General features: G+C 43.5%; 1 protein-coding gene across 4 annotated transcripts in view; it reads right to left on the minus strand.

The window, feature by feature from the left end:
* The window catches only part of Nup98-96 (nuclear pore complex protein Nup98-96), a 263,228-nt gene that overhangs the window by 35,532 nt on the left and 209,832 nt on the right, over nucleotides 1–17,864 (minus strand). For all 4 annotated transcript variants that reach the window (XR_005110629.2, XM_075882251.1, XM_075882250.1 and 1 more), the window contains 4 exons: nucleotides 17,250–17,362; nucleotides 9,107–9,286; nucleotides 7,904–8,046; nucleotides 575–638 (listed from right to left, as the gene is read on the minus strand). Coding sequence is in view for 3 of the 4 variants with exons in the window: in XM_075882251.1 (XP_075738366.1) it covers nucleotides 575–638; nucleotides 7,904–8,046; nucleotides 9,107–9,286; nucleotides 17,250–17,362 (500 nt within the window). In the remaining variant the exon portion in view is untranslated. The remainder of the gene's footprint in view (nucleotides 1–574; nucleotides 639–7,903; nucleotides 8,047–9,106; nucleotides 9,287–17,249; nucleotides 17,363–17,864) is intronic.

The raw sequence follows: 17,864 nt of genomic DNA on the forward strand, positions 1-17,864 counted from the left end.
CGCATATTGTGCTACACCTCAGATGAAATACTGGTTATGATGTGGCACACAATAAGCGATAATGACCGCGCTTCTCAAAAGAGGTTCACCGGCCGAGGAAGAGCGATGAAAAGTGCAATTTCCATCGATATTATCAGGAAGGCACAGTAAATCGTATTTGGCACACTTTGGCGTAGTTCGCGCAGGAGTGGAATCACTGTGAAAGAAACATGAGACAAAGATTGGCATGTGTGGCCCGCGGGCCAGAAACAACGGTCGGCAGGACGCATGCTTGACACCGCTGTTTTAGAGCTAACATAACAGCAAACATAACAGGCATTTTATAACATAACACTGAAAGACTGCTTGAGGCAGTCCTTCAATGTTAGGAAAAAATGCATTGTTTCTTGTGGTGTATGCTCTGAAATACCTATTTTTCGGTGAAAAACAAGCCAGAAGCTACAAAGCCATATTTGGCTGTTATTTTTTATGGCAGTTGAAATACAGCAATAATCAATGAAACCCCCTTACTTCCAGGATTTTGTTTTACAACACTTTCAGACCATTGCACTGAGTAGCATGCTTATAGGCTCACCTCAAACGCAGCTTCATATGCAGCCACAGCATCGCTGATATTGCATGTTGGAGCACAGTAGTACCTGCAATACAATAAGGCATATATGACTGCAGCCAGCAGGAAAGAAGACACAAGATGGGATGAGGGTTCAAAAAAAGGTTTTTAAATTTATTAACCTATCTTACAGAAAATTGGTGTGCACTGTTATCATTAAATGAAGATTTCAAATATGCAAACTGATTTTATTTTGAATATTTTAGTTTGCAAGGAAGTAACAACAAATTTACAGTGTAATTAGATAATTTCTTTATAGACATTATGGTAATTTACATTAACAAAGTTGCTTTTCAAAATTACATGGCTCTTCTAAAAAGTCCACTGCAAAGGCTAAAACAAATTACAGTTGAACCCCTATATAAGAGACACTGATATAAGGCTCGAATGGGTATAAAAGACACCAGTATGCCTACAGTAAAATATGGAGATAGGAAAATGTATACAAGGTCTCCTGTTTATAGAGACATCTCATATAAAAGACAAAAATCGCTGCCCAGAGCATGCCTCTTACAAAGGGGTTTAACTGTAGTTGTCAAAACAGCCTTTTCCTTGTCCAGAAATAGATTACAAATGTGTAAATAAAAAGTTGCCTCCAGGAATTAGCTGGTACTTACCAAATAATTACAATCGCATCAAGGTTGTGAAAAAGAAAGCTCTAGCCCGTAGTTAAGTTGTTGATGAAGATACTGATACCCAGTTTGTTTAAACCTGTTCATAGAAACTACTGCAAACTTTCGTAAGTAATAAGCATTTCATGAAAGTAAAAAAAAAATCTCATTTAAAGTTTTGAGAATATTTGCAATGTTATTTATTCAGTCCGTAAGAAAATGAAAAGCTATATTGCCACAGCATAATAATTTTAAAGATCATAATTTGGACAAATATTTATAAATACACTCAAATTTCCTTGTAACACAGTTGAAGAGGAGCCACAATTATTTTGTTATATCTATTATTTCGTTATATCCATTATTACAGTTTATGGCAATGTGTGCTCAGGTGGGCGCACTCCTATAAGCATGCAAAAAAGGAAACCGCCTTGCGGCCTGATGTACCGCTACGCGACCACGCATACGATAAAAAATAAACACAGTCGATTCTCATTATTTCGAACACGCTTAATTCGAACTTCCAGTTAATCCGAACTCACGCTGTGGTCCAGTCAAAGCTATGCGTATTCCAATAGGCGAAAATGCCCTGTAATTCGAACGCGCAAGCACTTGTAACGGTTAATTCGAACATACGGCACTCCGAAAATGCTCTCAGCACCATGCTCGATCCCTCGGCGGCACCTCCCAACGTTGCCCGCGAAGAACAGAAGAAAAAAGACTGTGGCAGATTGGTCGCTCTTTCTCAAATGCCGATCAGTGACGCAACTGTGCCACACTTCTCCCGTTTCCGTCTCTGCTCGTAAGACCCTTCTCCTTCAAGGCCGCGAGCAGAGAGAGAAAAAAAAAATTGCTGTCGCCGGGAGTTGACTCTCTCTGTAATGCCAATAAGCTTCTCTCCACATGGAGACACTCCTCCTTTTTCGGTGCAGAGGGCAGCAGCTACAGTGTACTAGAATGGGGCAGTGTGCTCACTGAAGGGTGGAGAGGGACGCACTTCATTTCGTCGCTGAAAGGCGGCGCGGCTCGCATCATCACCTGAAGCTTTCCGGCGGGTTGAAAGGCGTGGCTATTGGGCGTGGCTGCTTTGTGCGTAAGAAAAGGTATGCCGCTTGTGTAACTGTTTGTTGTGAAATAAATACTGCCATCGCGACTGGCTTACAAAGGGTGGGTGATGTTTTAAGCGGCTACTGAATGGATGAATGCTCCTCCACACAGCCGCTGCAGTAACAGGGCGTGTAGTGGGAAGCATTCAAGTTTTTTTAATCTGCTAATCAATACGACGTGCAATGATATTTCGCCACTGTAGCGGTAGCAGCAACTTCACTCACGCCTTTCGAGCCCCACTGTGCAAATAGAAAGAACGCCTCATTTTCCCATTCCCCTTTTTTTTTAAATATATAAGCAGGGTTAATTGGAACTAAATGAATGCTTTTTTTGCGAATTACTCACGAGTGGAATCACTTGGCTTTGTGATAAATGTATCTGCATCGTAATCTTAAGCTTAGATCATATGAGCCTATCAAGACTGGTTGCACTCGTAGGCAAATGTGGTACTAAGGAATCTAATGAAAAAATATCTATGCACATAGTTATAATGAGTATATAAAAAGTAAAATATCACATGCGTCCACATATTTATACTACACCATAGAAATAGTTTCCACTAATTCTTCAGCAGCGTAAATATAACAGGGCATGAAGAAACACGCGACAGCATCTTGTGCTGACAAACTGATTTTATTTGCACAACACCGTGTTTATAATAATACTGATTGTTGGCCTAGTTGGTATTTACTTAATGGCATGATTTGGCCGCAAAAGAGACACACACAAGAAAAGGAACACTCAAACGACAAGCACAGGCGGCACTTCCAACTAAAGCAGACTAGGTGCAGACCCAGACTTAAGTACGAAAATATAGACATGCGCAGTCTTCATACAGCCTTACGCTATCCAACAATCAAACAATCTTGTCTCCGAAGCATTAACATTAACAAAGTTTTTAACCGTAACAAAGTTTTTAACCGGTTTTAACATTAACCGTGTTTATGTATGTGCAAATGCTTGCTATATCACAATACATACCTTAAAAAAGCAGTAAAATTGTCACTCATGGCCAAAGAATAAACAAATGCAACAAATGTGAATAAGCATATGCTACTCGATCACAAAAATGAAAAAAAAAAAAGAAATGCAAGGAATATTTATGTAATTCCAAAGCCTATCAGTACAGCCAAAGGCTGATGACTGAAATGTCGTTACTGTGACCCCCGATAAAGAAACAATCAATGCACGCGCAATAAAGAATCTATGCCATAGATGGAAGCGACATGCTGCTTTTTGTAGCAGATACTGGAGCAGAAAAAATAGTGCTTTAGAGCAGGCTCAAGTGTCTTCGAAGCAGAAATAAATGCTATAGCTTAGGGTTGCTATTGGTGTTTTCGGAGCAGATGCATTTTCCTAATGACACCTGAAGTCTAAAACATCATTTAAGCATCTAATAAATATTTAAATTTATTATTAAACATGCCCTATGCTAGTATACAGCTAGTATACAAGCAGTATAGTTGGCATAAATCATGGGAGGGAGGGGGGGGGGGGGTCAAGAGAGTCTGAACTTTTCTGGTGTTCAGGCTGTAGACACACCCTGCAAGTGTCCCACTTGAGATTTAGCTGTAGCACGTGATATAATTCAGTTAACAGTTAAGTATAGTGCAATCAACTTTTTAAAAGGCTTTTATTTTTTACTGCGTACCTGTGTTCGATGCCCCTGACTGAATAAAACAATGCAATTGCTAAAGCTCGGACCCCATGCTCCTTTTTTTTTAAATTTTATTTGAAAGCGGGATTTAATTCCTATATAAATAAAAATGATTGATTGATTCATTGATATGTGGGCTTTAACATCCCAAAACCACCATATGATTATGAGAGACGCCGTAGTGAAGGGCTCCGAAAATTTTTGACCACCTGGGGTTCTTTAAAGTGCACCCAAATCTGAGCACACGGGCCTACAGCATTCTTGCCTCCATTGAAAAATATAAAATATACACCCAGCACCTCCACCAAATTGTTAAGGCGTTTATTAGCCGGCACACAGCGAGCATGCACAATGGCGACAGTAACGGCCAAGCATGGGCTCTCAGCGCGAGCTACATCCTTTTTGGGTAGACCCACTAGAAGGCACCCGAGAGTTCGACCAATTTTAGTGTTCGGAAGCTTCCCTACAAAACAAACATAAAACCTATATTAAAAATACGAATTGGACCCCATGGCCCGATATGTGTCACCCCTTGAGATTTTTTCTGGACTTACACCACTGAGTGGCATACTAGGATGATAGTGTTTACAGCTTGCTTTTGGTTTCGCTTATGTGCACGGGATGGTCCCATGGTTCATCTTCATTCTTTTTAGTTTGCCAACACCATTATGGAGCAGGTTTGGAGCAGTCAATAGCAAATATTGCGCTTTGGAGCAGCATGGAGCAGCATTTTTCTTTTGGAGCAGTTTGGAGCAATTAAAGCACACTTCCATCACTGCTATGCATGTACGGTTCAAAGCGAGCATCAAATATTAAAAAAAAATAATGAAAACAAATAAAATAGGGCGGAACAGTGAGCAAACCCACAAAAAACCACAGAAAAGCAAGCTTTGCGTCATTTAACATGACTGATTGGCGTAGTTATCAGCCGAAATTGGAATACAAAAAGGCAAATCTTGAAATGTTCTACTGATCGATTTCTCTAGCTAAACCAAAGCATGACTATATATGACTTTAAGGTCACTGCCCTCGTGCTTTGTTTTCTTGTTTTCCTTTGATTTTTTTTATCGTACTTGGCACTGCGGTCACTCCCAGATGGGTCCAGCTCTTTTTGTCGTGAAAAACTACCCCGAAAATTTTTCTGCATGTACGCGGCATGCTTTGTGTGCGAGATCAACCGGAGGCTGTAAAAAGTGTACCCTTCCCGACCAAATGCAGAGGCAGACCGTTTTTGAGACAATTGCAATTTTCGGTTAGACAGAGATGCTGATTCTTCAGAGAAACATACAAAAGTGCAGCAAAGCGGCACGTATGGTACGGAAAAAGGTCTTTCAAACGAATAAATGGCCTGAACATGCACTGTAGCGGGGCACACTTTAATGAAAACAGCTGCCTAAACTACTTGGGCCAGTTTGAAGATGAAAAAATATTAATGTTAAAGACCCCTGATCAGTTGTATATATGTATACATATAATCCTTATTTCTTGCATCATTGTGGAGGCCCTCTCCCCACCTACAACGCCACATTTAATACCACCCGAACTGCAGCATAACGAGCGGAACGCATTTCTCACAGCGCCACACAAGTTTTCAGGAAACGAACTGGGCGGAAGCGCCTCTGGCGGGCCAGATCAGTTGACGCGGGGAGGGCCATGGCGGCGCAGCGCAGGGATAGGGCAGTGAGCCCACTGCCTCCTCCTAGTACACTAGTAGCAGCGGAGACGCAGTCGTTGCCGTCGTCTTTAGAGAGTGTTGGCGCTGGACTTAGCCGCGCGCTACTATGCTTTGCAAACTGCGTGGAAATTGATTGACTTGCTGCAAGGCAACTATGTGCAGACGCGCATTACCGATTACTTCAATTAATTACGGATGTCCTCTGATTTGTGAATAAACGTAAGTCTTTTGAAGCTTTGTCACTGTGTGTTCTTAAGTGAGAGGTAAATCGCTTTGCCCCACGGTGCCCGCTTCCTCAATCCTCTCCGCTGGCTCTGTGAGGAGGACGGCTCTCTCAGTTGCGCGTGGCGTGGCGTAAGGTCCGCGCGGGAGTTTTGAAAGAGCCGGGCTGAACGAGCGTCAAACTTCGCAGAAAATGACATAGTACTTAACACACAATTGTCGTTTTTTTATAGACTATTTGATAGACTAATTTAGCTTGTTATATCCATTTACCGGTCAATTTTACTTCGTTACAACGAGGTTTAAAATGCAAGGTTCTCAATGAAGCTTTTAAGGGGAATTTATTTACTTTGTTATATCCTGTTACGTTATAACGAGGTTTGAGTGTAGTGGTTTCTGACAATGGTCCTATAGGAACCCAGCCCTGCCCAGGTGGCGCGTCAAAAATGCACAAGTGGCGCCACCAAGCGAGTTGGGTGAAAAAGTCCTAGTAGGACAGGGCCACTGGGTCATGTTGGAACGCATACAGAACGTTGCGCGACATGTTATCGGCTGTATCTGATTTTGTGCCATGCTTTTTTTTTTTACAGCACAGAACATCGAGTGTACACGCATTGTTGAAGGCAACAGATTAGGAACTGTAACTACAGTGCAGACTGACGTAGCGAACGAGCAGTGATGCCCCCAGTTATCTTTGCCGTGCGGCTTCAGCAGCGTCGTGTTCGTGGAGGGGTACTTTTGCGACAGTGTGCTGTCAAAACGACACAAGCTTTGCACAGGTAATTATGATTACGGTGTGAAGAAAACTGCGTGGCAGCAACTCTCATTCTGAGATTGCAACCAAATGCCACTCGCAAGTCGAAGAAGCATTAGCATTGTACGGCATGAAAGTACAGGTAAGTGTGCGGTAAATTTGCCATGAAAGAGCTCGCCTCAGTCTGTGCTGCCGGCACATTATTTTTAATGATCATTATTATCTCAACATAAGTGAGTATGCGTTCGGCCGAGTGGCAGCTCATTTGAGCGATCATGATGTTACTTATGTAATCGACAGTTACAGCTTTCCTGGCGTGTTAATACGCAGGTGAGATGCTGTTTCGTTTCACGCTTTTGTTTTCGATGTTTTGAACAGTGCCAAGAGAAAAATACTCGTGCATAATTGGTAGTTAAAATTTTCGTAGTTAATCAACTCACAGGTGAGAACCTCTTTTGTATTGCACTTTCCATCACGGTATTATGAACAGTGTATGGGTACCAAAATAAGATAACCCTTACATGCTCTCGTAGCGTACTAACACGCAGGTGAGAAGCCCTTTTCTTTCGCAGTGTTATGAACAGTATCTGTTATGAACAGTGTTTATTTACAGTGTTATGAACAGTATCTACCAGCCAGCCTGTGGTGACAACCTGCGGCAGCTACTGTGTTTAACTATTATACCTGTGATATTCCGCCACACGCTGATGCGTGGGGAAAAATCAAAGCACCTTCAATATATTTGTGAATAACTATCACAGTGGCCTTCCAGCGAAGTGAAATAAGAAGCACCTAATACCACGCACCAGTATCTCATGAAAAAGATAATAAACATGAAAAGAAAGATAAAAACTTGGCTTCGGCGGATATTAAATTTTAAGTGTAAAGCGAATTCAAATACGTTAATATTTGTTCGAATATTCTACGCTATCGGATAATCGCAGAGGCCTAATAAAAAAACCTCGACTTCCATGCAGCGAAGCATTCCTGTGTCCCTATATACATGGAGCTGACTGAATGCCAGACAATTATTCACACTGCGTGCTGATTACAGGAATCGACCTAAAAGCTGCATAACCAAATAAGAGTATAGAAGTGCAACTTGAATGGCACTCTCAACACCAACATTTATAACAGTGCTGAGCATGAATACACAAAATAATATTTAGCAAAACACTTTTTTAGAGAAAACGATGGCGAAAAAATGCAGATTGGTGGCAGCATGCACAGTGCTGCCATGAAGTACGCCTGCTGCTTATATACTCACCAAAGATGTAGTGCCAGAGCCCTTTTCCAGTCGAGGTCAGCACAGCAGTTAATTGTTTCATCTGGGTCTGAAGTTGGCCAAACCATCAGTCCAGCCAATAGGGCATAGACCCGGAGTCGTTCTGGATTGATGTATCGATCTTGCTGGAAACGTAAGCACGTTTCTCTGATTAGTGCCAATATCAGCCTCGCTCTAACACAATTTGACAATAGCTATTTCATTTTTCTTCATAGAGCACCAACATTGCTATAAAAGCTTTGATGTGACTTGCGACAAAAAAGGATAGCCGCCAATGAAATCTTACTAAATCATTTGTGGCCTTTCTCAATATTAGAATGCCTGCTAGTATAGAGCTGGAGTGCACTGCTTTGTTTTGATTTTGTTATCGTGCAGCCTTGAAGATCCATATGAAAATGCATATGGCCTCTAGCCACCATAGCTAGACATGGCCCCCTCTAGCGACCATAGGTACAAGGATGACTTGCACGGACCATCCAGTCACACAGTACACAAAGTGATGCAATGCATCACTTTGTGTACTGTGTTTTCTTACCAACATTCAGGCCAAAGTTGGTGAGAAAATGCACTCGAAGTATGGCAAAGTGCACATCAACGATGATGAATATCAAGTCACAGCTCAGCCCCAAGTTAACGGCAAGGTATGCAGCACTACCGAAATGTGGCGATTGCAGAACTATTCACAGCTTGTACTAACAGTCCTCTCGGCACATTGTTAAGACGTCGGTTGGGAATAACACTCTCCTCAGCAGCAGTGTCGACCAGGAAATGACATCCTGTGATCTTGTCTAATATGCAAAACACTGATTGATTTGATTGATATGTGGGGTTTAACGTCCCAAAACTACCTAATGATTATGAGAGACGCCGTAATGGAGGGCTCCAGAAATTTCAACCACCTGAGGTTCTTAACGTGCACCCAAATCTTGAGCACACAGGCCTATATAGCATTTTTGCCTCCATCGAAAATGCAGCCGCCACAACACATGGCTGCATGTAGCTGTGGCGCCACAAAGGTCACCCCCTGACATTGTCATTACACTGAACAAAGCCTGTGCAATTCACTGTAAAGCTAATTACATACTTAAAATCAGCACAAATAGCTCTATAAAAAGCCGATGCTCTATTGCTCCAGGGTGAATTTAAGAATAACAAGAAGCCTCTAAGTAGCACCTTTCAGCTTACCTTGAACTTCTTCCAGTGGTCCAGTTGTTTCTGCAGCATGTGGCGGCTGACTGGGTTGGAACCATTTTGAGCCAGCAACAGACACAAACGGTAGTCTCGAGACCGTTGAGCCACAGCACACGCCTTGGACATGTCACGACCACTCAGATAGCTCAGCATCACCAGCAGTTCGCTGTCCTCCTATCAGGCACACAGTACAGTCGCCTCTCGTTAATTCAAACTTGAAGGGACCTCTGACTTAAGTTTGAATTATCAAGAAATTTGAATAAACAAATAAACAAAATAATACTTGAATAAAATTGTACTTCATGAAATAACTTTCTATAAACCTATGTGGTTATCGGTATATATGGTAGACAAACGTTGTGGCGTACAATACTAGAGACGCACACAGTTGCAAGTGCATTTCCCTTTGACGACTCCAAGGATATAGAAAGGTTATTTTTTTTCACAACTGACTATATTGCTGGGCTTAACATGACGTCAATTAGCTAGTCTCATAAAGCCAACTTCCTCCAGCACTCATCTCTTTGTGTTGAAACAACATCATTTAACAAACATATTTGCACAGCCCAAGCATCTGTCTTATCATTTAACAAACTTCGTTTTCCTTCTGCAGCAATGTTTTATGTGGCTAGGGAATTCTGACTATACTCCAAAATCCTCCTGTAGTGTTCTAGAAAGCAGTGCATAAAAGAAATACAACCTCACAGGGTACCTTATGCATATGCGATAGCAATTACAAGGACATTCTTGACCGGTCTTTGCCACCGCCAGGGGCGTAGGGGTAATTTGTTTTTATTTGGGGGCGGGTTGCACTTTGATCTGAAGGGGGATGGTGCATGCAAATGGCAATATTGAGCTGTACGTATGCCATGGCAAAAAACATTTCGGGGAGGAAGCACATTCATGATGTGCCCCCCCCCCCCCCCCCCCGGCTATGCCACTGGCCGTCGGTGTCGTGTTTTGGTAATATCCCAATTGATAACATCCCCCTACGCATCGGGTGTTTTACTAGTGGGCAAGAGCGTGCGAGTAGGGGTGATGGACGCAGCTAAAGCAGAGATAAAAAGTCACAGTTTCGCCACAAGGGCGATACAATGAATGCGATAGCAACAACTTGGAATGTTACGCTGGGAACAGCAAGTACATTGGAATGTGCAGCACGCTGCTCACACAGGATGAGAGCGAACTGACAATGTTTACCACTCGACACTTAACGAGCTCTTTAAGAAGCAAAAACGACACACGAAATGTAGTCACAAGTACAGATGAGTGCAAACTAACAAGTGTCCCAGTTGTTATACTTCGCTTTGTATGAGAAGCGCACTCTTTATGCAAACATGGCCTATGCAGCCAGTGAAGTGACTTTTGTGTTAGGCCTGGCAACTAAGGCAATCGTTCCGGTGAAATCCGAAGGCACACAATTCTACCCACTGAAAGATAAGCGCGCGCGTACAAGCACGACCACTGGATGAAAAAGTGCATGGGTCAGATGCATCTAAACACGCCCCTCTCTCCAGATTTAAGGAACAAACGCGTAGAGGACAAGCGCGCGTCGTCGCATCCCGACAAGCTGGGCGCCGAGTGCGGGCGTTTTTTTTTCTTTCTTTTTTGAGTTTCTATATATGTAGATACTTATACATATACAGTGAATGGCGGCGGTGGCGGCAAAAAACCAGCTGAGACTGTCCATATAATTGAATAAAAAAGCTGACCTACCTTCTTTGCACAGATTGCAGATGCGATAGCATCACTCTGTGTGCCAGGCCTGCCATCGATTGTTACTCAAGCAGAGAAGAACGCTCCACCCATTTTCAAAAAGCAGGAAGGAACTAGGCACGCAAGGCCAGGGCGGGGCCACGTTGTTATGAACTTGGGGTGTGACCACTGGCACTCCCGCTAATTTGGCAGGCATTACAGACGGCTGTTATACCCTTCTATCTTGTACTCTCAATGGGATTGATTGATATGTAGGGTTTAACGTCCCAAAACCACTATATGATTATGAGAGACGCTACTCTCAATGGGAACAGACTGTTGATATCGCATTCTTTTTGGCATGACGTCGCATAACTCAGATGAACACTGGCTAAAGGGACAATGATCACTCGAATTGCCGACGCGGTTTTTGCACTGTCGTAGCACAGAAAGTTTACGAGCATGCCTCATTAGGCCTCGAGATAAGCGCGCTCGCGAATGTGCCCTTCAAGCGACGCAGCTTCCGTCTCTTACCACCGCACCCCAAAAAAAGAAGCAATGAATGCAATAGCGTGATGTTTAATTTTTTTTTATCAGTCACCCATTGACCTTAAAAAGCTGAGAGGTGTACATGTAACAAGGCACAACCTCTTCACTGTGGGCCGTCCGGCCCCAGAGCGGCCACTCATAGCCTCCCTGTTGAAAGCTGCGTGTATTAAAACTAAATTCCGGCTGCGCCGACCAAGAAGTGTGCTTTTAATAATGAGATGACATTAAAAAAAACGAACATTTTGACTACGAACCTTAGCAATCTCGAGTTCCAAATGGGGCGGTGTTTTAGGAGCTTTTATCGCAACAGCAATTACAAACACGGACGTGCTGGTGAAAGGAATTACGAAAATGAATGTCTGAATGAAGATCCATGAATAAAGTATATTAAAAGAAAAGTGTGAACGCATATCCACTGTGCATGTGTTCTTCTGTGGACGCGAAGCGCGCGAAATCAAACCGTGATATCAAGAAGTCCACCGACGAATCACCACCACAGTTTCACGCACTGATTAGACTAGACGTCACGAGCCCCTGCGTCGGCACCAAACATATATCATTGTGGATTACTTAGGATGCACGCACGACTGCTGTCAACTAAGCGGAATGATTCTAGGCATGCGATTGTGACTTTGGTGGCCCCGAGAACAAGATGCACATATATTGACGCGCCGGCGTGGCTATTGCCGGTGATAGATGCTCCCAAATCCGACTTTGGCGCAGTTTGGTGCAATTTTTCGTTGATATTATCAGGATGGCCCAGTAAACCTGATTTTGCACGCTTTGGAGCAGTTAGCGCAGGAGTGGGATCATTGAAAAGGTGAGTTAATACCCATTCAAATTAAACAATTATTAGGCAATCATAATTTTCATTAATGACTTAAGGGTGGATACTCTTTAGGATAACCCCGCCAAAAAAAAGTCATCCAGTACTAAAATATGAAGGTTTGGGCCATTGTGCTGCCAAGGAAATGATATTGGCTGGTCGAACTCAGAAACAACATGAATAACATGAACTTGGAATACTGTAACGAAACTGCACGTTAGACATGCTCACGGGAACTACAACTCGCCTCTAACCTTGGCGTTGCCATGGCACAACCCTCTCGCACGCTAAGTGGTCCATCGTCAACTATCCGGGCAGCACCACAGCTGCCACTATAAACGTCCGTGAGTGTACCACGTGCATCACTGGTACGCAGCACTTGTCATGCTAGCCATGCGATGAGCAGGATTCCCACAAATAGCATCCTTTTAGGAGCATGCTCCTTTTGCTCGCAGCTTGTCCTATGGTGGCTGCCGGCGTGTACAGCAGTGTTACCAGTCTGTACATTTTTGCGGTCCTTGATTAAGGCCCCTTTTCAGGTAATACCAACAATGCTCAATAGATGGCACACCACTGCCCAAGGCGCCGGTTGGGTGGCACCAACCAAGGCCTCACCATCTTGTAGTGGCTTTGAAAGAGAGAGAAGTGAAGAGAAAAGTGTGCCATCGTAACTGTTGCTCTCTCAGGAGGTCACCTTAACAATGCCACACGAGAGATGGGTAGTGGGGGAAAGAAAGAAATGTGAAAGAGAGAACAAAAGAGGAGGGTGTCAGTAGTGTTTGGTCAGTTCGTGCTCGGCCTCCAAGTTGGGTCGGGAGATGTGCCCAACAATGCTGCCTTTGACGTACACATCATGCACCAGCTGGTTAACAAGCCTTCCTACATAAATGGTCTCACCAAGAAATGCCTCGAGCATCTCTAAGCAAGTTTCTCTAACATCATGCATTTTGTGGTTATGGCAGTAATTTTTTTCCATGAACTCTTTACCTGATACTAGCTCCAAGAGTACCAACAAGACTAGCATAAAGCTAGAGATGTGCAAATAGCAAAATTTGGCATGCGAAGTGAATTTAAATATTGAAACCTGAGTACGAATAAATAGAATATACTTTGAATATTTCTAAAATACTTTTTGAATACTTCAAAGCAAAATTGCAGAAAAAAAAGTGTTGGAGAGGATTCCTAAGCATATTCTTGTAAGATAGCAACATAGAAGTGTTTTTTTTTTGCTGGGTTGACAAAGCACTAGTTGTGTAGTGTTTCACAGTTGTCTTTCAAGAATGAGGCAATGCAGAGGTCAAATTGCATTTATGTAAATGATTTGGTGCAACGAAATTGTGGAGTTCTATGCCCCAAAACCAAGATAATATTATAAGAGACGCTGTAGTGGAGAGTTCCACAAACTTTGACTTATCTGAAGTTCTTTAACGTGTACTGACTTTGCACAGTACATCATCACCATCAGCTTGACTATGCACACTGCAGGGCAAAGGCCTCTCCCATGATCTGCCAATCAACCCGGTCTTGTGCTTTCCATTGCCCCATTATACCTGTGAACTTTATAATCTCATCGGCCCACCTAACTTTCTGTCTCTCCTTCATGCGTTTGCCTTCTCTGGGAATCCAGTCAGTTACCCTTAATGACCAGCGGTTATCCTGCATAAGTGGTATGTACCCAGCAAATGTCTATTTCTTCTTCGTGATTTCAACTATGATATCCTTAACCCCTGTTTGTTCTCTGAACCACTCTTCTATCTTCTTGTCTCGTTACACGTATCATTTTCTTTTCCATCGCTTCCTGCGTCGTCCTCAATTTAAGCTAAACACTCTTTGTATGCCTCCAGGTTTCTGCTCTGTAGGTAAGCACCAGCAAGATGCAGCTGTTATATACTTTCCTCTTGAGGGTTAGTGGCAAATTACTACTCATGATTTCAGAATGGTTGTCAAATGTGATCAATCCCATCCTTACTCTTCTAGTTATTTCACTCTCACGGTTCGGCTCTGCAGTTACTACCAGTCCAAAGTAGACATATTCCTTTACAACTTCCAGCATGTCTCCACCTATCGCAAAGTGCTGTTTTCTGCCAAGATTGTTGCTCATTACATTAGTTTTGTGCATATTAATTTTCAGACCTACTCTTCTGCCTTTTCGTGTCCAGTTCAGTAATCATGAGCTGCAATTCGTCCCATGAGTTACTGATCAAGGCAATGTCATCAGCGAATTGCAGGTCACTAAGATACTCTCCATTACCTCTTATCCCCAACTCTTCCCAGTCTATGGTCCTGAATACCTCCTGCAAACACGTTGTGAATAGAATTGTGGAGATTGTGCCTCCCTGTCTTACACCCTTCTTTATTGGGGTTCTACCGCTTTCTTTATGAAGAACTATGGTGGCTGTGGATCGACTGTAGATTTCTTCCAGTATGATTATGAAGGGATCAGTAATGCCCTGTATTCGTAGTGCCTGCATTACTTTTGATGTGTTGACTGAGCCAAGCGCCTTGCCTTCTCTTAATCTACGAAAGTTACACAGTATAACCTCGTTACAATATACCCGCTTATAAGTAACATTCAGTTACTACATAATAGTTTGCGGCGTTATGCTGGCCTCCCTATTCGTTCTATGGATTGAGCTTCATTTACTACGAATTCTGGTACAACGAACATTTGGATATGATTGACTAAAATGTGAAGCCAGCAAGGTGGTCAGGACTCCTTTACAGAAAACTTTTCTACCGCGGACATCCCAAATTCAATAACTTTTGGCTTCAAACATCGCTTGGCCTACTTTCGGGACGGGAATAGGGCCGCAGATAATGATATACCAATTTTAAAAAATTCCAAGAAGCTAATGAAGTACCAGTAGTCTGCTGTAGTGAGTAGTGATATAATTCTTTTCTGCCCCAACATCCTATATCCCTGTCACATAGCTAACACCACTCAATTTAATTACATCGTATTACCGTTAACGGAGATGCAGTTCGGGCTAAATGGTCTCCACTTCGCCTAAAAAGTTTAAAGGAGCTTTTGGAGAAGGGTTCTTGGTAATGACCTGATGCAGTATCCTAGTTCCCATATACATACCTGCCAAGTTCAAGGATTCTGAATGCGGGAGATTTCCGCAAAGGGGGGGGGAGGGGGTAGCTGATTTCTTTGCCCCTATTTCTTTTTTGCACCAAAAAAAACCATGGATAAACAATAAAAAACTATGAAAAACAGAAAAAGTGGGGTGGGAGGGGGGGGGGGTCTCTATCGCAAGCCCCAACAATCAGCTTTGCGGTCTTATAGTGGCTTGGAGAGGCCGAACACGCCAAGGCAAGGGTTCGCACTAAGGTGAGTCTCAAAGTATCAACACAACCAGCAGAACCTATTTCCGTCAGAACAACTGGCGTATGTCTTTCTGACACACACGTTTACGAACGGGACGGCGCAGCTGGCTGCCACAAAAGCGCGAGTCAAAGCATTGACTAGATTCTTTTGAAAAGAATGCCAAAACGCGTCTGGCCCTTTTTTATTGCGATAGCAATTATATGGACACTCTAGGCTGTTTGTTTTTTTTTCAGTCGCTGTCGTCATTCACCGTACATGTGTACGTATTTACATATATGAATACCCAAGAAAGAAAAAAAGCCACCTGCACTCTGTGCCTAGTTCGTTGGGATGCGCCGACGCGTGCTTATATCTCAAGCGTACTTTGCCCCGCGGATTGGAGGAGGGGGGAGGGGATAGTTAGATGCCTGTGAAGCGCGCTTACTTTTTGGTGGGGAGAATCATATGCCTTCGGTTTTCACTGGAACGATTTTGTTAGCTGCCAGGCCCACAAAGGTCACATCGGTTTCTGCACAGGCCCCGTTTGCTAAAACAGCACGCTTTGCGAAGTATAACAAAGACACTTGTTCGTTTGTACTCACCTGTACATGTGGTTACATCTCGTGCATCGTTTTTGTTTAAATAGCACGTTACGTGTCAAGCAGTAAACATCGTTAGTTCGTTCTCGTGTGTCCTGTGTGCGTGAGCAGAACGCTGCATGTTTTGATCTGCTTGCCGTTCTTAGCGTGACATTCCAAGTTGTTGCTGTCGCATTCACTGCTTCGCCCTTACGGCAAAAGCAACTTTTTTTTTACGTATTTACTGCCTTTATTCTACCGCTGCGTGCCCTCGGAGCTCGTAAATCGCTATCGCGTCGCCCCGACCGCGGTTTTGTCCGTGGCGGTTGCGGCAAACGATAGTTCTTTTTACAATAACGCTTTGCCATTTACGATTGCATCTGCCGCAGTTTTGTCCCCAGAGTTTGCGGAAAGCAGCGTTGCTTTGACTGGTTGAGCACACAATTTCAGGGTTCTGTCAGCAACGTCATCGCCATACATGATCGTGTCAAGAGCGATCGCGGTTTCGTTCGCAGCTGTTAGGGCAACGACAATCACATGCACTGTAAAAGACAGTGCGTGCGCCGGTCGCATGCGTACTTTTGAAGCTTCAAGTACGCTGCTCTCGGCCTTAGTTCGACGGTTTCCGTGCTAAAGTTCGTATCACCCGTCACAATTAGGAAATGTGTTCAGAACATTCGAATTTAGGCCCAATGGACATAGTAAAATTAGGCTAGAGAATTTCACGAATTCGGATCTGCCGCGGTTTCACATCACTGAGATTTTACTGTATGTTTAGATGAATGCCTCCTAAATTCGTTTTTAACAACATGCGGTGGGTTCGCAAAAGGGCCAGAGCGGACTCATCTGCATTTTCGTCAATTTCGCCAGATCATGCACAAAAATTTTTATTTCCGGGAGATTTTTATGACAACCATACAAACGGAAAAAACGGTCGAAATCCGGGAGTCTCCTGGCCAATCCAGGAGACTTGGCAGGTATGCAGATAGCTACTGCTACGACAGAAAATCATGCTAACATGGGTGGAAGTGGGCTTCAGTCTTTTGTAGCAGCTTTGGGAGCAGGAAAAATTTTGTTTTAGAGCAGCTTCGGAGAAGTAAAAGTGGAGTTTTGGAGCAGCTCTGGCACAGGGGTATTAGAGACCACTATGCTTAAGAGATACAAAATGAGGGCACTCACTTTTCTCTGATGGTCTGTTATTTCAGCTTCAATGATAGATTTCGTAGTATCCACAAGCCAGTCTGAGAGTGCCTCCTTGCGACGCTTTGCATAGGAGTACCTGGTGACGTCGTCTGTTAAAACAACATGTGATGCGGACAAGTGAAACATGGCAATGAACGCACATCACAAAGCTTTCTCAGCATCACCTCTGAAATCACATGGATGTCGCCCTGTCGACTAACTGTGTCAAGCAAGCGATTCATGCTTTAAAAAGGAAAAATCAAGATATACAGTAGACTCTCACTAAACAGAAAGCTGTTAAACACAACTGCTGCCTAAATGGAACAACTGCTCCGATGTGATTAGTCTCGTTCTTGCAGGCTCCACCCCTGTTCATCTCTCATGGCGTATTGGGTTGGCCGCTCTAGTTCTCCGGTTCAAAGTCACCAGATGCAGAGGCACCTCGCAATCGGTGCGCGAGAAGCAGCGTACCAATTGAATACATCGGCGATATCAGAGCACTTAGAGCAGCGCGCCTGTAGCACCACCGTGCAGCCCGCGCGGGAACCTTCGGGGTACACATTGCTGCGCCATGTCAACAAACTGTGCCGATCAGTTCAGTGGACATCTCTG

This window comes from Rhipicephalus microplus, chromosome 2 (genome assembly GCF_043290135.1).
Source record: "Rhipicephalus microplus isolate Deutch F79 chromosome 2, USDA_Rmic, whole genome shotgun sequence".
Taxonomy (NCBI): Eukaryota; Metazoa; Arthropoda; class Arachnida; order Ixodida; family Ixodidae; genus Rhipicephalus; species Rhipicephalus microplus.